Below are 22,015 nucleotides of genomic sequence, written 5' to 3'. Positions count from 1 at the left end.
TTAATTTAAAATAAATTTAAATTTAATTTAAAATAAATTTAAATTTAAAATAAAATTAAGTAATTTTTTTTTCTCAGAAAAAAAACGATTATTTTTTTGACAACAGAAACATTTAGGCCTTGGAACATCAACCCAGTCAAAACAAAGCAGGGTACATCATGTTTTTTCTATTTTCTCAAAGCTCCCTGAGTTTTGGAAAGATCCCAAACTGGCCACAGTTTAATATGTGCAGGTTGAAGGGTTCAGGTCACACACCAGGATAAGTGAAAAAGGTATTATGAACAAGATGGAGTGCTGGAAAGAATGCACAAGTGAAGAACAGGTATGAATTAAACTTACAGCTTTCCAGTTCTAAGGAACAGTTCTGAGTGTCCAGAGGAAACCTACTAAAATCCATGAAACACATAGCAGAAACTGTTATTCTGCAGAAAGGAACAGAAAAACAGAAATTAAATTTAAAAATTCATACTGTCTTAGGGCTGTGCAGACATCTTTGTGAGATCCCCAACCAATCAGCTTTTTAGAATCCTAATGATCAAGTTTTTCTACTTTTTTTAGACACTTTTGAAATTTCTTCAAGATAGTGAGATAAAACTAAATCAGTGAGAGAACTGTATTTTTTAAACATAAATAGTCTGTTTTATTAAGTGCATTACCTTTAATTTTTAAACCCTTTACTGGCCTGATCCTTCATTAGCCTTTCACATGTTTTGCTTTGAAGGGTTACACTTACGAAGATTAACAAGAAGACTTCTCATTACTTGACTGGATTTCTCATAGACTGAAGTAGATAATATTGCAGATTAGAGCAAATATTATTCCAACAGCTATTTTCACAGCTAGAATGGTTATAATATTTAATTGTATAAAAAGATAAACTGCTATTTCTGGAAGCCTACTCTCCCCTTCAACACCATGGAAATGCCTTATACCCTAACAAGCTTAAGGAAATTATATATAATTACATATCATGTCTCTTCACCACTCTTCCTTCCCCCAGCTGAATATATGTCATACCCTTCACATGGAGGGCCACTGCTGTTACCCTTAGCGTAGTAGTGGAGCTCCTCTGATCCCTCTCTCTCTCTCAGGAAGCATGGAAATTAATATAGCAATAAAATGTGTACTTCACCACATCATTTCTTACTGGTCAGTGTGATTCTTGGACATACACTATTTTAAAGTGGTGTACTGCTGTTGCTGTGAGTGTTTCTGCATGTCTTCATGAGAGGGTAGATAAATTAATTACTTGTTGGAAAAATTATTACATAGCTAAAATCCCAAGTGCTTGTATAAATCTTCAAATTGTCCAGATTAGATGAAATATCACCTCTGTGCCCAGGCCTAATTAGTAACAAGCTGGAGAACTGTGATTTCTGCAATGCACAAGCCTCAGGGCCTTTATCCTAGGGGGAAAATTCCTCCATTAAAACAATTTCTGCCCCATCATCCAAATCTGCTTCATAACAAAAAGCAATAACATGTAGGTAGAAGGGAGACACATTTAATGACCTTGCTGTTCCAGCCCTGGAATTGCTGTTTCACTTTCCAGTTCCCTGTAGTCACACAACATGCCTGTCTGACATTGCTGGTATCAGCACCAATAATCTGCTCTCTGTGCCTGTCTGGAGCTCCGATTAATATCAATGGCATGTTTACAGGTATCCCAGGGTGAAAATAGCTGAGACAAACAGTTTTAAAAGACTCAGGGGAAAAAAAGATCACATTTGTTCATTGCTAATAATTTTGGGCTTTACTGTAGTCAACAGTAAAACTACTGCAATATTGCTAAAACCACTGGCAACGAATTAACACTTGATAGACTTCAGTGCTGTTTACAACAGATGAAGAAACTGCCATTATCCTGTGACAGGAAACAATATGTGAATGATAGAAAAATACATTATCTGTATGTTATGAATCCTAAATTTATTTTCCCACTGGTACGCTGGTCACCAGTTCCCATTATCTGATGCCAGGGGATTAATGCCAGTCCAGTATCAGAGTCTTTACTGCAAGTATTTCCAGTAATTTCTCACTGTGCAGACTGTTGGTCCAGAATTGCAGTCATGTATTTTCCTGTAAAAGATTATTGTTCTTACCGTAGACTGAAGAGTACGTTGCCATCAGGGTATACTCGGAGCATGATGTTTTCCACAGTTGTATCATGGATAAAAGATCTTTTGGAGTGTACAAAAAACACATCAGGTACCCAGATCTTTTTTATCAGTCTTCCATCAAAAGTCATACTTTTGTTTTTGTTACTACGAAATGAAAGTCTCTCATCCTTCCAGTAATGTCTGAGATATAAAGTCATTGTGAAGTCCTTTGTTTAATTAAAAATAAAAGAAGTCAATGCTTGTTTTATTCACATACAATAGAAAATAGTACAAAGTAATCAGCTCATCCAAAGGATCAATTTCTCCTCTGGGCATTATCTGGAGGATCCTCAATGAGAGGAATCAAACGCCACTCAATTAATTTAAATATAGATTAGAAGTATCTCTGAGATACTGGCTGTTTGCTTTGTCAGTAGTGACTGAGTCTGGGGTTCATACTTTGTTTATTCTTCCATAAAGCTTTTACAGATTTCAATGGTCTGCTAGATTGGACCATCAGTGAAGTGATAAAGAAACTTTAAAACCAACCAAAGGCCAATGGAAAGGGGTTTCCTTCAGAAATCTTCACAAGCTTTTCCCAGAATGGACTGTAGTTTCTTTACAAAGGGATTAATTTGAGTTCTTCATGAGCATTAGATCAATTTGTAAATCCATCAATCTGTGCATTTCATACAGATATTGCACAGAGGTTTTAGATTAGCATGTTTATGAATTAAATGCATCATAAAGAAAAAAATATTAAATTCATAAGAGTAAACAATTAAATTTTACAATAATTACATTTTTTAATGTGAAAGATTGCTAAAAATATTTTATCATCCTATTTAAAGAAATAACATGACTGCAAATATATGCGTGGAAAGAGAGGAAGAGGATGCTGCAAACCCAGTTTGAGCTTCTGCACAGCCTGACTGCTCTGTGCTCACCTATATAACTCACCTATATAACTTTTGCATTATTAGATAGACATCACTTATCTCAGTAGAACAATTATTTCTGATAAGAGTGCTGGGAAGATATTTAGATCTTCCCCTGTAATATGATTATAGGATTTGGGTAGGTTTGCAAAGGAATACAGGGGTTCATACTGACAGATCCCACTGCAAACTCAACACCTACAGCTAGAGCTACACTCACTGTGAAAATATATTGTAAATGAGATCTCTTCACAAAATTAATGTCCTCTGCTATTCTAGGATGGAACAACTTGTCAGTAATGTCTGGGTGGCATTATTAGTGACCATTTTGGCTGATGAATGAACAGCTTGCATTCCAGTGCTACAGGTCCTTGACTATAGTGAGGGTGTCTTCTCCCTAGGACCATTCCTGGAACTGGTTTTTCCATTTCCATTTGTTGTGACCACAGCTCCACCCATGCCAGAAATGATGGGAATATTCAGATCTGCACAAGCAAAGGAAGCAAAGGACATGAAGCCTCATTGTCTAATATACAGAGCACTAAGAGCTCATGTGAAAGCCCATGGGGCTTACTGAGTGCTTGGCATTTTGAATTCAGAGCACTATCCACTCTGATCTGTTCCTCTTGCCCACGGAGAAATTCCATGTATTCTTACATAACACTTACTAGTTTAAATGAGAATGACTTGCTTGCTTCAAGGCAAGGTTGTGCTCTTCAAGGGTTTGCTTTCTTTTACTGTATTTTACTGATTGTACTGTATATCCAGCTGAATGTTTCTGAGACCCTGAATTTTGGCTGAAATTCTTTATTTCAGTTCTACTAACCAACTTACCATGTCAACTTCAGATATGCTGTCAATGCTTTCTACCTGCACATCAATGCCCACAGGTATTGGTGACCCTTCAATGTAACAGAATGAAAGAGTGATGAGGAGCACAAATCCATATTTTTAAAGGGAAGACTGTGTATTAGCAACATACAGAGAATACCCCATCCCAGCATTTACTATGGTCTGTCCACTTTAGTGCACTGAAGGAGAAAGACCATGACAATCAAGTAAAACCCGATGCTAAACAGTTGTAAAAATAAGTACAAATTCTTAAATCTTTTTGCAGCCAGACTAATTGTTATTGGCATTGCAGTTTGGACAGCAGTGACAGTTTCCTTGTGCTGCCAAAGCTAATGAACTGCTTGGAGTGCTATTTAGAACTGTCATAGGGAAAAGCTGAGTAAATATATCAAATACATCAAAGACTGCAAAGCTTACTCACCAGTTCCAATGCTTATTCCGACACTTAAAAACAAAATATCTGTTACTTAACTATTTAAAGTTTGGCATAGATATACGTAAGAAAGGATTGCTTGCTCACTACCTCATAGAGAAAAGCTGTACACATACTAAGCATGTTCTCTGATGGAGTGTTGTGTATTACTGGGTACATAATTTATTATCAAGTACAATACATACCAAACCGCACTAGGTGACTTTATTTTATATACTACCCCACTATTTCATGCCACTGAAAAAGGCTGTGAGTTTATAACACAATGGGATCTGAATGAACAAATTATAAAACCATATTTCTATTTTTACAATAAAGTGACCAGAAATCAATTAAAACTTACAGCAAAACATAAAATTATTTCCAGTCTCTTCAGTATACAATAGCTAGAATGAGGGATCTAGTTCTATATAGGTTATGTACCTGTGTAATTTTCAGCAAGCAAGTCATTCCACTAAAGCAATTGACTAATCACTTCCTTAAAGAGGAGGGAGAGGAGAGACGTGTGCATATATGTGTATACATGCCCCCCCTCCAAGAATATTCCGCATTTGGCATGAAAATCAATAGTAATTATTGTACATGGGATTCCAACTACATTTGTTAAAAATAGTCAGTTGAAGTATTTTTAAAGTACACATTTAAAATAACCCAGTATAAAACATGAGTATAAGGAAGTCTGAACAGCTGGAGATAGCAACAGCTTTTGAAATTTGTCTTTTTCTTGTCTTTTCCTTTTATCAGTGTCAAGTCAAAATAGTCCAGAAATATCACTCTTCTGATAACCAGCCACAACACTGTGTCTCTTTTTGGAATTATCCTTAAAATAGCAGCCTTCAAGGATTACACAGCTGCCTCCAGTTCTTACCAGTAGAGATCTTGAACTATTTTTGAGATATATTAAAATCTGGCTCTGCAATCTCTTGATTTGGCTTGTATGGAGGGTTTGACCCTGCACAGATGAAGATGCATTGTGCATGGGAAAGCAAGGTAAGATGTGTTCAGGTTAGCAGGGCACACAGGAGCATGTTTCAGCACTGACGAGAGGTGTGCTCTGACTCAGAAATCACGTCTCCCTCTGAAACGAATGCATCACTCAGTCTATTGGCCAAAGCTCAAAACAAAATTCAGGACTCCAGACAGCAGTTTAGTTTATTCATAAAACACTAGACAGCCCTTGGGAAAATGGTGCTTCTTTTGGAGAACAGAGACAGCAGGAGACATCTGCCCTAGAGGCTGATGCACAGAGTATCAATATATATATCCAGCCAGGCTTCTTCACACAAACCAAGAAAAATTTTTAGCCTCTCCTAAACAGGTTTTGACCACTTCTCACCTTTGTTTTGACCACACCACACAAACAGCAACTTGTAGCATGTACTGGTTCAAAAATGCCTGGTTGTAATCTGAATGGAGTCACCTTCTCAGTATTCCACTGAAATCTAAACTATTTTGTAAACTAAAGACAGGTTTAGCCTAAGCAGAAGTCATTGTGGGATTTACACGTGATGTGAACATCATTCACAAATGGCATTCACACATCATTTAAATGCAAACACCACAGAAAGATGAGGTGCTCCTCACTTGCATGATGAAACAGGACAAGCCTCCATTGCAGAGCTGACACCGGAGCTAGCTGTACACAAGGCAGGGTGGCTCAGGCAGCAGGCTAGCCCTAGAAATAGCACTCAAGCCTAGGAGCATTATCAATATGAAAGCTGACTAATATGCAAATGGCACTGAAGACAGAAATCTGGCCTCAGCCCTTGGCTCCCTTTAAAGTCCATGCAGCGTAACAGACACATTCTAGATTGCGGTGGCTTGTGACTTGGACATGCCTGTTGGTTACCAGGGTTGCTTAGAGTGACTGAAAATAGGTAGATGAACTGTGTATTATCTGACCTTACCCACCACAAAGCTTCAACTTCTTAATATTGTAGGTGTGTCCAAACTCTTACCCTGAGACTATGGCAGAGGCACGTGGCAGGATTTACTGGAAGTTCTCATATCTGGGCATACATTTGATCTTAACTGCTATACTAAAACTTTGGGGGGTGATTTGCTTCGATAGCATGTTAAAAACAGTGGGTTTAGTCTCATTTATGTACAACTATGTGGGTGTAAGGAGAGGAGAGGGGAGCAACTGTCTATGTAAAATAATGATTCTACCAGTTTCTGAGTCAAGGAGAAATCTAAAGCAAATAAAGTTAACTGTCCATTATCAGCATTCTTCAAACAGTCAAGGAGCTACCCACAAATCATATCACAGAACAGGATGACTGGCTTTCTAAGCCATATATCATCTGTAGTGAGGAAAAGGTTTTTCTTAGTGACTGCTGCTCAAAAGCGTGATGTTAGCAGTCCTAATACTGGGCTTTGCAAAATACTGGGATTTGCAAAAATTACCAACAATTTCCTACCCCAACAAGCACTATTCCAGTGTGGGCACAATTTAATTCAATAATTCCCCTCATCTGGGCAGATATAAAGGAACTGATCACAGAACTAGAAATTAGTAGCAGCTTATGATTAAGTTGGATACATGCACACAAACTGAAGTGTCAGTTACACATAAAAACACGCAAAGGCACTTGGTTGGTTGAAGGAACAGCTTGCACTAAGTTGGCAACTGTTATTAAAATCAAGTCAGTGGGGACACTGAATAGCATAAAAGAGATCAAAAGCTACGCCCAGGAGAAATAGGGTGGATGGTTCTAAAGTGAATTAAATAAAAAGGGAACTGTTACAATGAAATTTGTTCTTGATTAGGTAGAAATGCTAGAACCGTGAAACAGACTCCTTAAAAAAGGGATTCTTGTTCTCTCTCTGAGGAAAGGCAAAAGGCCTTATTCATACTGCTTACTGATAAAATACTGTTCAGTCTAGCATTCACCACAGACAATTATTAAACCACATCCCCTGACCCCAGCCCTGACCTATTATTGACAGATCATAGCAGCTGCAAATATTTTCTTCCTGTCCTGATGCTAGTTTGGCAACAAATGTAAGTAGATTATAAAGACACTAAACACTGCACATATACACAACCCCAGTCACTTCAGTGTGCCGTTCACTTTTCTAATATTAAGCATTGTTATATTTTTGTCACTAATACCACCCTCCCCATAAGATACATACTGGCCTTACTCTGGTCTAGGCCTTCTGAGCTTTGTAGTTTTCTGGGAACATTTCCTTCTGTGATTAAAAACCAACTCCACTAGAAACCATAATAATTAACTATCGGGAACAGGTTGCTGAGAACAGTTATTTCTTCATCACTTGGATTTGTTTCACCACGATTGGATGTTTTTTTAAAAAAGAGCATCTCAATAAGCATTAGAAAGGATCCTAAACCAGCCAGGACAGTGAAGTGATTTGCCTACCTCTGTGTCTGCACCACAGCTTTCTCCCTAGGATACTGAGAATTTCAATCTCTGGCTGACCATCAGGGAACAAGAACAAATTCACTTTGATAAAAAATAAGCAAAGCAAAGCTGTGTTTTTTATTTCCCCGTTTGACAAAACTGGGGATGACAGAGAGGATTTTGTTATTAAATTGAGCAGCTTCAGTTGCTTCTGGAGCGTTGCTACAAATCATTATTTTAGAGGGATTAGTAATTTTCACAATGGAGTCTCCACAGATTTTCAAGATAATTACTCCTCAGCAGAAAAAAACAGAATTGTTTTCAGATGGGTTTATCTTCACACAAGCCATTTCCAGTCTTTTAGTTTAAAGGTTTAAACATAGCAAAAGAATTCCTTGATGAGCATGGAGTTTTTTTAATAGATAGTACAGCAGGCAAATTCTATAATACCCTTTTTAGAAGGGATATTACATTAAAAGTATATCCTTTTAGCATTTTAGGATCAATGTCTACAGTAATGATGACTGGTTTAGTGAATTCTACAGTATTTTTTTCATAGTCAGACCTCTGAACACACAGCAGATTGCACCCGAAATTCCATACGATAACTGTTGAATTTAGAAAAACCAGCCACTGTATCCCAGTTGGCTTTGTAACAGTGTATGCTGGAAAAAACCTAGGTCTACAGAAAGCTCCCAGTAGGAGACAGAAACCAGGGAAGGATTAAGACCCATAGGAGTACTTTCTTCTAAAAAAAGGCTTGTGAGACGGTAGAGGAAGAAAACCAGACAGAAATGTAAACAACCCTCAGGGAAGTGAAGTTATGTGGATGTATTTACTTTCCTCTGGCAATGACTGAAACAGGAGAATTACTGGCAATAGTATTTTCTTTTGTTACTGTTTTGTTTCTTTCTTATTTATGTGAGAAATTAAGGTGCACTGGTATTAGCAGTAGCCAGCTGTTGGTATGGAAGAATTAGCAATGTTAGAGAAAAATATCCAGGAGAAGGAGCCTATTAGAGGTCTTGCAAATTACCAAAATATTTCCCTCCTGTTCTGGAGGGAACAGCTATTTCTGCAGCTATTCCTTCCAGTAACACAGAAAAGGCTATTCCACTTCCATCAGAGTGAGACTTCTCCACCACAGTGAGAAGATATTTCTGACCATTCAGGAGGGCTGTGGTGCAGAAGAGAAAACAACTTGGTGGCAAAGAACTATTAGAATTGCAGCATTTTTTGAGCATTCATTGGGCCCCATTTTCTTTACTTCCCCCCCCCCTTTTACTGTCAGATGAATTTAAATGTTACTAATTTAGCCTGAGGAGGGAGGAAGCATAAGGCAGAGTGAGCTACTGGGATTTCTGATGCTCTGAAAATTTGGAATTAAGATTATGCTTAATTGCAGATTGGGATGCAAATTGTCTAGCAAGACTGTTACCTCTTGATGCTACTAAATTCTTTTCCATCATTTCTAATACTTGCTAATGTTATTATCCTCTATATTGGTTGACAAAGCAGAGATAGCCAATTTTAAAATTTCTTCAACTAACACACTGTTATCATAGGAAATTACAGGCCCTTAAAACACAATGCAAAAGAAAAATGAACTTGTCATCCTTCGGTATATGTATATACACAGTGAGAATATGCATGTACACAGTGACAATGATCATGTGGTTCCATAATCTTTAGACTGCAAAATGGTTCAGAGAGTGTGTGGAAGGGTTTTACTGTCAGGAAAACCAAGGCACAGAGGAATAAAAGAATGACCTCCTCTATGTGCTAGTCTGCAGTTTTTTTAAATGGAAATGTTAATTTTTAGTAAGTGGAGAGAGAATTCAGGAAACCAAGAGCTCACACCAATGACTTCTGCCAGTATTTTGAAATAAGACAGTTCAGAAAATAATAGGATACAGATAAATTGATGTATAGTAGAAAAGAAAGTAACTTTAAAGCATTTCTAAGGATTTGCTCTAACACTCCTCTCAACGTGCACAGTTTTGGCTGCTAAGGCAGCCTGCATTGTGGCCCTCAGATCTGATCTGCTAGAAGTTTCTGTTCACTGTCTGATATTGGCCTATGCTTGCCCTTTCTCACTGAGTTTAAAACATGCGGATGCCCATTCCAAGAAGTGCTGGCAATATGATATAATTTCTTACTTTTTCTACAGTCCAAATTTAAGCTGTCTTGTCACAGATTATCGGTTTATTGGGCTACTGAAAAATCAGTTGAAGTACTTTAGGTCATAGTAGTGTGCAGATATATTAGTCGTGAAAAGATCTGACTCTGAGTCTGCTGACAGGCTTTTGCTTCCTTTGGTAGGACCCATGCGGACAGACAGCCTTACCAGAACTGGCAAGCACTATTATACTGTTGCAGGACCTCTCACATACCCATCTCCTGGCCTTTATTAGTGCCTCTGGACCAGCAAGGACTAAACATAATTCCTACAACGTTCACTGATGCAGTTGGTAAAGCTGCTTGAGCAAAGGAAACATCCATGCTCCTAGTCCGATGTCTAGTGGAATTACTCAAAGCACTATGCTGGTCCACATCTGTTGCATCAGTGGGGATCCATCTATTGGAGACTTCCAAACAAAAGAGGACCATGATGTTACATAGAAGGCAACAGCAAAACAAAACAACAAAAATCCAGGAAAGGAAAATAAAAAACACCCCCCTCAACAACGAGGAGCCAAGAGCCTGGGTAAGGGAATAAGTACAATGCAACCATGTAAATTTAGGGTTTTTTTAAAGAATGTTTGGGTGTACTGAATTATTGGTTTGCTTCACTCAACCTCACTGTATAGTGAACTGCAGACAAAGTAACGTTTCTATAGCAAAAATGTAGAAACAGCTTGCTAGCAACTTGCTGGTTTTGCTTCATCTTGACATAGTACGCTTCTCAGACTTTGATGTCTATTCTGTTAATAAATGGACAATGTCAGGACTAAGTTTTAAAATCAAGAGCCAGAGAGTCAAATTCTGATTGTGCAGCTAAAATGGCATTGCAATCAGCAGGAGAATGCCAGAATACACTCACATAAATGACAGCAGAGTTGTGTCCATGTGGTCAAAAAAAAGGATCTCTTACCTCCGCAGAGCAATGATATACTTTCATGAGAAAGCAACTAGTCATGTGAGAAAAGTCACAATTATTGCCAGTAACACTGCAGCTGGTAGCATCACTTACCAACAGTTCTACATTCATTTCCCCCAGTTTTTATCTTGTCCGTGTTTGCTCAGTTCACAAATGAAATTCAGCATGTGCTCTCTGTTTTTCCTTTGTTACTTAATTAAAAATACTCAAAACTCCAGGTCTTGTAGTCTGCCTCCTTTCCTTTGCATGTGTGGGGCTAAATGAAATCAAACAAGTCAGATTTAGATTTAAGAGTTCCCTGAACTGAGGGCTCTCCTGCATTTTCAAAACAGCATGTATTTTCCAGCTGCTTTTTCTCCCAAACAGATGCAAAGGATGATTGACCTTCTCAGGGAAAGGGGCACAGTGGAGTCAGATTAACAAAATCTGTCATTCCAACTCCCTGATTTACCCAGAAAATCACAGTGGAGGAGGGAAAAAAAATGTCCCTCTTCTAAAGGTAAAGAATAATTTAAAAATACTTGGTTTTCACCCAGCTCTTTTGACCTGGTTCTTTTTTCTCCCATCAGTATTGTGAATTGATGCATTGTGCTGAGCTGAATAAATCATGCACTGTGGCATGTGACAGATACAAGCCCTTCACGAATCACTGTACTGAAATGCTTCATTAGATTTGATAAAAAAATCCCACAAAATTTTACTTGCTTTAAACATATAAAGCCATGGTGTTGTAAGTATTTATGCAGCTCAGGGCTATGTTATGACTGCCGTAGCAATGACTATAGCAATGGTATATCTAATTTCACCTTCTCCTCTAGTTAAGTTTCCTTCTGCTGCACACTTAATCATCAGCATTCTTCAGAGAAACCTGAACTCTGTCTCTGCTGTCATTCTGGGCATGTTATTCAGATTCACGTTTCAGCTGGTGAGTTTTGTCCTCTGATGAGGTCACAACTTGTGTACTAACTCTCTGCTGGTGCCTTATTAACCTGCCTCTTGTGAAAAACAAACCACTCTTTACTACTGTAACATCACTAAAATCAGTGGTAAGATAGGAAAATCTGAGTACAAATTTGGGATTGACATTCATTTTTTGCTGAGACTTTTTTCACTGTGTGCTGTAATAGAGAGATTCACACATAAGTATTCCACATATTAAGAGAGTTCTGAAAAATTGGAAGTGTGCAAACTATTGGATGTGACTGAAAAAATGTGCCTCCCATGCCACTGTGGTATGTGGCAAAGCTGATGCACTGTTCTGCTGAAAGCTATTTCTGAAAGACAGGAGTACAGCTGAAATCATACCCATGGCAATGTGATTATTGAGAGGCCTGTGCAATGAAGTCAGTGGAAAACTACACCTGGCTTCAGTAGGAATGGGCTCTATGACTAGTCATCTGAAAATAAAAAGAAAAGGGGAAAAAGCCTGGTACAGATTTGCTGGGTGTAAAAAAATCCTCACTGTCTGTGGAAAATTACAACTGCCAGATCACAGGGTATATTCTGAAAGCTGCTTTTATGTACATCATAAATATTGCTTCCTGGGATGATCCAGCGATAAAGTACATCCCAAACTGTTGTTTGCTTTCATGGAAATGCTACTTCCTTTCTGAGATGGAAATTTAAATTCCTTGTGTGGCAAAGCAGGTGGTAATAAGAAAATATCCAGACTAACAGATATTAGACTAAATAGGTATTAGGCAAAACGTAATACTAACTTTTGATGTCAAGAAACAGATGCATCTCAACTACTGCTCAAAATCAGGCAAGATTTTTGCTCTCTGACAAGACAGAATTTCTAGGCTAACAAGAAACCCTTTAAACCCTTTTACATTCCTCCAGTGCATCCGGAGAGACTCTTATTACCCCAGGTGTCCCTCCTGGCATGCTTGCCAGGCCCAGGTCCCAGCAGCTGGTGTCAATAAGAATAGCTCCACAGACTTCAGCTAGCCTCCCAGATTTACATTTGTTTACACAGCTGATTATTGGTCCTCATATATTTTATTTTGGCTTCATAAACTGGAGCAGTTTGGTCTATTTTCATGAATCATGAACACGGAACTGGTGATACAAAGGCTCACACAAAGCTTATTAGTGGAACAGCTTTCTCATTTTACCTGTCATGAAGGGAAGTAAAAATTGAATCCAAACTGTGAACAAGCCATTGAATACTCCTTTTATCCACATGCAATTTAGTTAAATAAAGGAATAGTCATCATAGTGCCCAACAACACAGAAACAAAAGGGTAATAAACTGAAGGCCTGTGGGTAGTTTTTTGGTATTGTACAGAGAAAAAAGATTTAGGCATCGATGGTTCATTTCAATCTCTCAAAACAAATTTGATGACTAATTTGCTAATTGCTAACAGACTATGCAGTTTACAGGGATACCTTAATAACTGTTCTCAAAGAATCTTATTCTAATAATATTTTTTTAAACAGCTGTGAAAAGGGGAGAATTTGAACAGTTTCTCCTATTGATATGCTAAACACAAAGAAGTCCTTTGCACTCAAGTATTTCTGAGTTTCTTCTTTCTTTATTTCTCGGAGTATAACAAAAGAGATGGCCTGCTGTCTGTCATTCAATTTTAAGTGACATGGCTGGGCAGAGTTCAAGTAAACCTCCAGAGAGAGGATAAACTATAAACCAGCGCAGTGCAAGCATGTGCTGCTTACCTCCAAATCCAGGTCTCAGTGCAAAATCATGGTCTTCTATGCGAAGAAGCTGCTCAGATTTAAGTGGCCGTACTTTCGTGCTGTCAAGTTTCCTCATTTTAATTTCTCGTTTGCTATGTTTAAAAAGAAGAGTAAGAAACTTCATTTTTTTTTTTTTCTACCTGACATTCTGAAAGCTAAAATGAAGCAGGGACTCAAGAACACTGGACAGTATGATAAGGGAAACAACTGTGCTAATAAAATTAGAGAAAGATACATTGGAAAAGGTAGGAACATCAGGTATGAGGGTGCCCAGGTCCATGAGGAACACCAATTATATATAAAAAGTTCCAGGAAGAATATCTAGCTCTTCCTCTGTTACCCTCAGAGATTGTATCTACCACTATGTAAGAGATCATAGCTGTTTGAAAAAAACCTTATTATTGACATAATGACTTGCAACTCAGACTTGGAAATTACACCATTCCATGGTTTTAAACCACTTCATACATTAACCATATTACAGAGACAATTATATTTTTATTATAAAACTTTTATTTTTCCTAAGAGCTCAAATGAGTCAATAATTTTCTCACTAGCCCATCCCCTAATTTGCTGCTCTGACATGCAGCATTGCTTGCATCAAGAGTCCTGTCTCTGCATTTTTCCCCATGCCACACATAACTGAGTCTCTGCATAGCATCAAGGCAACAAAGATGAACCTGTGTTCTAAGCAGGACACCATGAATTCTGTACTTCTTCCGTGTGACTGTTGCTAGCTTTCTTCCCATCACAGAATGTACTGCACAACATTCTAAACTCCACTGGGAAATTCACATGCCTAAGAATGGACTCAAGCTCTCCAGATGGAAATCTCATGTGCTGCATCTGCATTTAAAATGAACAGCAGATGTCCATCACAATGCAGACTCCTTTTCCATTTTTCCCATGAACAGAAACCATGGCACAAGCAGCAGGTGGGTCTAGTACATGCCCATATCACAGAGGTATTTGGGGTAAAATACAGACAAGATCTACAGACAGATGTGGCAGCTGAGGGGCACAGCCTTTCAAAGGAATCCATTATGTTATTTGATTCTGCTATAAGCAAAATGCTATTGTGTCTCCTTAAGTTTCCACTCCTTGTTGCATGTCCTGCTTTAAGTAGCTGGCTCCAAGTAATATGAGAACTAGTCATACCTAACCTGCAGAATTATGCCCAGCTTTGGGCCCCCATTTCAGGAAGGTTGTAAGAACCTGTGTAGTTTAATTTAGAGGAAGAAGACTGAGGGAACACACCACAGTCTTCAGAACACATCACGAGATTTTAGTAGGCCCTTTGCTCCACGTCCATTCCTCAGTAAGATAAGCAGTGGCAACAAGGGACATCTATGGTACACATTAGAAAAATCTTTCTCATGGTGAGAACAGTGAAACATGGAAACATTGCTTGGGCAGGCTTTGAGACTCCTTTCACTCAGGCTATTTAAGAATAGGTTAGACATATATCTGTAGGAATTACTTAAATACAGCTGCTTTGCCGCAGGTAAGGACTCTTGCTAGACATAATATCTTTCATGCCCTCTGTGATTCTCTGTGACTTTGCTGCCAGCAACTCAAATTATTACTTTAGACTGAATGATAGAAATCTGTTCTGAAGATTTGCCCTGTAGTCAAACACTGTAACATGAGGTATGGAATACCTTAGGATAAGGTATGCGCCTGTATTTACTTTTTTTTTTTTTTCTCCTTTCCCCTGCTTTTTTCTTAAAAATTAAGCCCAGGAAATTACTTTTTAAAATGATACGTTACAGGAGGTATGCTGGGGTGCCTGCTGGGCTATTCAGAACCATTGGGTTTGACCAAATTAATTTACCTGAGTATTCTTGAATGTCTCTGGCAGCATTGTCTGAAACAAATTATCAGGGCAATCAGAACACCCATCAGGTACTCCAAATACAGACTTCAGTTTTCTGAGTATGAAAACTATGTGGATGCTAAAATGAAACCCTACGCTTCAGAGAATTAAAAATGCCCCAGAGCAAGCCTGTACAAGAGTAGAATGGGCAGTAGAACTGAACACCTGCAACAGGTATACAAGCAAATTCTGCTGCTTGGGAAACAGTAGCAGAGAAAATGATGAATTATGTTCAGAATGCCATGGCAGAGCTAATACAGTTTGGAAGTATTAGGTTATTTTTCATCCAGTGTGCCAAGGAAAATACCTGTTTAATGCTCCGATGATTTCACTGGAAGAAGCAGGCTAAAACTATGATACATGTATTACAACTCCTTACCAGAAGCAACTGTGTGACTGAGGAAGCCTTTCCCTAAATCATGAGAGCCAAAACATAAGCAACCAGGGCAGGAATTTTTTTCTTAATGAGCCACTGAGAAGAGATGTCATGGGATTTTGATATTCCTTCTGTTTTCCTGGATGAGGAAAAAATAACGGAAATGCTGCCTATATGAAAAGCATCTTTTGTGCCCTCTTACTTGAACAGCCTCTTCAAGCTGATGTTCTGCTTACAAATGGTGGAGTAATAATAATTATTTCTAGCTGCTATCAAAAGTGGTTGTTCAAGCTAGGCAATATCTTGCACGGGTCAGAATAGCACTTTCATTACAAACATGCTGCATCTTTTCTTCAATACCTCCCTTTGGAAGTATATATAGCTTTTATTGTAAAGGAAAATAGGCTGGCATGCAGAGATAAATACTCATGGTACTTGGAATTAATTTCACGGACACTGGTAACATTGCATGCGTAAAAGTACCAAAACTTAGAAAAATTCCATTAAAAATTCTCAAATAATTAAAAAAATACACTTCTGCTTCACAATTTTTCTCCTCTTTGCCTGCTTCCCCCACCTAAGGCTAAGAAGTGTTCTCCAGCAGACATTCCTTTAACATCAGCATCTGAACTCCAGATGTTGCTCTTTGGCTAAGAGTTATGGTATTAAATTGTCCTCAATGCAGCATTAAAGTTATTTAACTGATGACTCAGAGGGAATCACATGCATGTATTAGTTTACTCTCAAGAAATCCTAGACCCATATCTAACTATTGATCAGCACCACAGCATTGTGAAATCATCAGCAGATGTTTTCTTGAGTCCTCCTCCTTCCCATGGCACCAATTCCATTAAAAAGCAGAAGAGACAGATCTAACTATCCTAGGTCTCAGAAAATCTTACCAAGGTCAGTCAAGATATACTTTTCATTCTCACAGAAGCACAGCAAAGACACATTATATTTCAGTGGCCTGGCACCCTGGTCTCTTTATTATGCATCTTTGGCCAGCGTACCATAATCCAGGAGTTTAAATGCAGTTGTTGATTCTGCACACTCATTGTATGGCAGATGTCTGGCTGTTGTGGGTGAGAGGAAAAGCCCACACAGAATTACAGAATCACAGAATCATTTAGGTTGGAAAGACCTTTAAGGTCATTGAGTCCAACCATTAACCTAACACTGCCAAGTCCACCAATAAATCATGTCTCTAAGCACCACGTCTACAGGTCTTTTAAATACCTCCAGGGATGGCGACTCAACCACTTCCCTGGGGCAGCCTGGTTGAATGCTTGGCAACCCTTTTGGTGGGAAAAGCATTTTTGAGAAAATAAATTTTTGTGAAAATCATCGGCAAATGCATGTATGAGCAGATACATGCACCTAAGGAAAGGAAATCTCTCTTTACCTACCTGGAGTAGTAGTAATAAAGGGAACTCTGACAGATGGCATGGTATTGGCATAGATCTGAGCAATGGTAAATATGAGTTTGTTGGTCTCAGTGAGGCACATGCTCAATAAACTACTGCTTCCAGTTATACTAGCTCTGCTTTCCACTGCTGTATTCCAGGAAACAATTTACATTATGCAAATTAAATGGCATTCTATAATTACATTCCAACAGAAGTTATAAAAAGCAGTTGAAGTGTTTCAGATCACATAGGGAAGACACCCCTGCTAGTACTTATATAATAAGTTCATGGAAGCACTAGCTCTTTGGATGAAAAAACGCAAGATATACTCTTTGGATACTTCACTATCCAATACTGTTATATGGACTCACAGCTTGATGTCACGGTATCTGAGAGAGCTCTCAAAGAGCAGTTAGTCACTGCCTACAAAACCAAAGCAACTAATTCAGAATTCTTTAACAATGGACAAATACATGGCAGGCTTTTAAAGACAAATTTAACTGCTCCTACCTAACCTTGAATACCTAATAATGAATGAAAGGTCAAAGGTCTGCTCAAGGATACTTGGATTGTTTTTGATTAAAGCATTTAACCACATAATGCCATCAGTGTAGTTCCGTAACCAGTGGCATTCATGGGATTGATGTGGTTAGTATCCCATCTGGTTGTCTTTAACTTAACAGGTTATCAACAGTTTATACTGGTTCAAGGAGGAACCGGACAAGTTCATGGAAAAGATATCCAATGAAGGTCACTGAATTTTCAGAAATTACTGAGGGAAATCTGCTGACTGGATACAAGTGGGAGTATTAGGGGGAAATATCTTATTTTATGAAAAGAATACGCTAGATTTAACTGCCATAAGCTTCTTTCCAGTGCTATGTCCCCAAGATACTCTAGCTACTACCAAATCAAAGGTATCCAAAAGGTAGAAGCTACAGAAGTCTTATTCCCAGAGAGTCTGTGGAGTTACATGGCAGCATGATCTCTTAAATGTTTTAACATATTTATCAAATCTTGAAGCCCAGATAGATGTAATAATCAAAATCATACAGTTCTGTCCTTCTCTCTCATAAAAATGCATTTCTAAGTGCTCAGTAACATCAGCAACACGTACTGTCAAAAAGCCCAATATTTTGACAGCCAAATGTTTTCTTCTTTGCTGTAGGAAATGGACCATGAGAATAATCTCTTTCTCATGTACTTTTGGTTAATGCTTTAAAATCTTCTTTACAAGAGAATGCAGACAAATAGCTTTGGAGGGGGAATTGGGTTACTCTATTAAAACAGTGGAACTTGTAGGTTAAGTAACATTTTCACATGGGATTCTTTTTAAAAGGCCACCCATTTAACCAAGGCCATCTGTCAGCTGTGTCCCTAATAACCCTAGTGCTGGCTGAAAGGTTTTTCCCCAGAAAGAAAAAGAGGCTGGTGGAAAGTCAGACCCTGTTGCAATGTACTGGAGGATAATGCTGCCTTTAGAACAAAACCAGAGAATCAAACAAAGAGAAATTAAACGTATTTGGATCCTTTCCACAGAAAAGCTGATTTGCAGCTGCTAAGCTTTGGGATCTTCTGTGGCTGTGATTCTGCAGTCTTCTTCCCAGTTCCAAATCACTAGGACCTAGGAAATTAAGACATAGAAGGCCAAAACATTTCCTTGTGTAAAGAAAACTTCTACACCAGTCTGCATCAGCTGAGAATGCAGTCCTGGCATTCCTCCTTGGAATCTTCCTTTCTGTTAATACACTTCCGCCTGTCTCACAGCATTGGCGTATGGATCCATTTGCATGTATTAGTAAAGATCTGTGAAGCGGACACTGTGTTAGTATTGTTACTGCTGTCCTGTGGCAAAAGGTCAGCAAAGGATGTCCAGCAGGATGAGACAAAATACACTGTCTCCTACCACCAGGCTTCTCTCCTGCTTTGTGATTTTTTATGTCAGTGATGGAGCAACTCCTCTCAGGCATTGCAGAACAGGATAAATGCAAACAACAGTAGCATATGCTTCACTTTTACCACTGACAAAAGCATAGCAGCTGAGCTTAAAATAGACCTTCCCAACCACTACAGCAGTAAGAAGATATTTTATTCTATTTCTATTTGATTAACTGTTTCCTGAGACTAGCAAAGCACCAGATTAGACCTTATATTGATATTAGGGTTAGGTCTGTTTGTTTTGTTGTTACGAATAATCATGCACCAGCACTCACTCCAAAAGTGAGTTTGAAACAGTCTGATGAATAGCCATTGTTTTCATGAGCTTTTGTCTTAGACCAGACTTGAACCTATGACCCTGATTTTAAATCCAGAAGTATTGAGAGATACAGCATCTCCAGGCACCTCTATTGTGTCACTGAGATATGTTCTGTTGCCTTGCATTGCTTAAACGTGATTTTATCAAGACATGTAGGGATTCAGATATGTCACTGCTGGATTATCACATAAGAAGTGATACAGAAGGCAAACAGCTGTATACCTGGTACAAGGCATGTAACTTGAAAAAACAGCTTAAACACAGAAGAGCAGTCCACTTATGTTACTTTTCCTCAATATGTGATATTGTGTCAATAAAATATGAGCTCCCCTGCCCATTTTAATAGGGAGTCAAGTACATAGAAAAATCTAACTGTTGTATCTCTTCTCCTTCCTTACATGGAGCTACTTATAACAATTTCTCCTACCTCCCAACGAAGAGAGATTTTGCTTGGTTTATCACTGGCAGTCATTGGTCTGTTCACATACTATTAGATTAACCTGTAAACACATTCAAAGACTTTACGTGGCAAATGTGAAATTGCATTTGTGGGAAAAAGCACTAACAGTTTGCACAGAAACTTACATGCAAAAATCTTTGCATCATTATTCATTTTAAACCAGCTACTTGATCGAAAAGACTGAAAACTGAGACAATCTTCAATGTCTAAAAGCATAAGTACATTCCAGCAAGGGAACACACTGTGTCATCACTACAAATAAGGTACAGTTCAGCTCATTTAGTGCAATAAAATGTCTTCTCTATCTTGACAGTGCTGTTTAGGTAATGAAAATAACTTCATTATAACATTGGCATAGAACTTTGGAAGGCATTTCTGGTTCTTGTAATGGGAGTGAGAGGGCAAGAACACTTGGTACATCACTACATTAGTCTGGTATCACAGTAGTAGCCTGGTATCATACAAGTTAAAAGAGCTGTGTGTGGGTGTGAGTGTGTACATACCTGCATATATATATATGAGGTATTCATGAAATCACAATACTAACTGTCTGGTTATGAAAAATTAATTATAGCTCACCATTTCTGTTTTGGGAACACCCTATCAATACTATGCATACTATAAATCCCGAAACTGGCAAAACAGGTCAGTGAGCAAAAAGGGTGCATTGAAAGGTTGCTGACAGCATAAAGTTTATCAGATGAACATAGACGGATAGAGTGTATTGCTTACCTGTTATGCTTTCTTAAGAATGAGAATTGTTGCCGATGATGAAGATGGTGATGCTGACTTTGAGAACTGTGTAGCACTACTGTTGGCCACAGGCAGGTGAGGAACAGAAGTTTCATGACCAGGACCATCTCTCCCGAAAGAGAAATGCACCTGATCAGCCAATCCACCTTGCTGACTTTTTATTTTTAGTGTTTTTACTGCTTAGAAACAGCATAGCATACAAAGGATGCATGTGAAGCAAGGCATCACTGAAGACAGAAGACAGGGGCATCCCAGTTCTGATGTCTTCACCAAGTTCCCCTCATATCTTGGCAAATCATAAAAATTCCTTCAGCTCTACATCCCTGCGGCATCTGCTGTCAAACCAGAAGCACCTTGCTTTTAGATGTGTAGTAGATACAGCAATTTGTTTGGCCAGGCTGCAATCTGATCCATTTCTTCCACTCTTTCAGCATAGGTGCATATTTGAATTCTCCATCACCCACTCAGTAACCTCTTCAACATAGCCTGTGCAGGCAAAGTGATGTCAAACATTTAATCCCCCTTAAATCCCACACAAAACCATACAAAAATCTGCTTTAATGACAAAGGTCTCTAAATTAATCTTGCTTTCTATATATGTATCTGCTCAAAATAATTTTCTGTGCAGATGAAGCTCTTTCATTAACTGGCTACATTGTATTGTCTTCCCAACCATTAACATCATTTCTGTTTCTGTGATCTGCAATAGCAAGCATTTTGTCTGTAGACATACAACTACTTTTGGACAGCACAGTATAATGAAACAAGTACAAACTGAAAATGAAGTCTTGTTTCAATATTGCTCAATAAAATTTGGAAATACCAACAATTTTTTTCTTCTTTTTTCTTTTACTAAGCTCCACAGCTATCTGTTTGATTTACCCCAAAATTTACAAGGTATGTGCATGTCTAAGATCCATCATCCTTCTGCCACTCCTGATTTTATCTTTATTTCATTTTCATGCCTGTTCAAAAGAAGATTGAATTGCAAAGCCTTTTGTTGACAAAATGTTGCTTAAGCAATAAGTTGAGCATGCTTGCTTCTCCTATGAAAGGTGACAAGATTTCTTGTGAGCCTAAAACTGGGCAATACCAGACACAGCTTCTTAGCTGACAGAGTCAAATTTGTCCTTTACAAGCCATCAGCAAGTTCAGTAATTATCAAAATCGACAGAACATGGTTATTTTTCTTTATCTAGAAAATTAAAGATATGAAATTGAAAGTTAGGGAAAAGGAAATATCCAACCCTTATCTACCAGATGCAGAAGTATTTCAGGTCTCCAAGCATTAGGCTTCTTCCCAAGTAAGACAAACAGAGGAAAGAAAACAAACCCAACACTGTGTCTGTTGAGACTGTTAGCACCCAAGGACCTTGAGATAATAATTCTGAGATGTGGGC

The 22,015-nt window shown here is 38.4% G+C and overlaps 1 protein-coding gene across 1 annotated transcript; it reads right to left on the bottom strand.

Moving 5' to 3' along the window:
- Nucleotides 1-339: 339 nt before the first annotated feature.
- On the bottom strand, nt 340-20,722 carry LOC104460255 (gamma-aminobutyric acid receptor subunit rho-3-like; the record flags this gene model as incomplete). Its single annotated transcript, XM_010084416.1, has 5 exons — nt 20,595-20,722; nt 13,464-13,576; nt 3,872-3,939; nt 2,103-2,326; nt 340-422 (listed from the first exon to the last, which is right to left on the bottom strand). Coding segments are annotated over exons 1-5 (616 nt in total), but the record flags the coding sequence as incomplete, so codon positions are not given.
- Between the last annotated feature and the right edge of the window lie 1,293 nt (nt 20,723-22,015).

Source organism: Pterocles gutturalis, unplaced genomic scaffold (assembly GCF_000699245.1).
Source record: "Pterocles gutturalis isolate BGI_N339 unplaced genomic scaffold, ASM69924v1 Scaffold48295, whole genome shotgun sequence".
Lineage (NCBI taxonomy): Eukaryota > Metazoa > Chordata > Aves > Pterocliformes > Pteroclidae > Pterocles > Pterocles gutturalis.
This window is presented reverse-complemented; position numbering and strand designations above follow the sequence as displayed.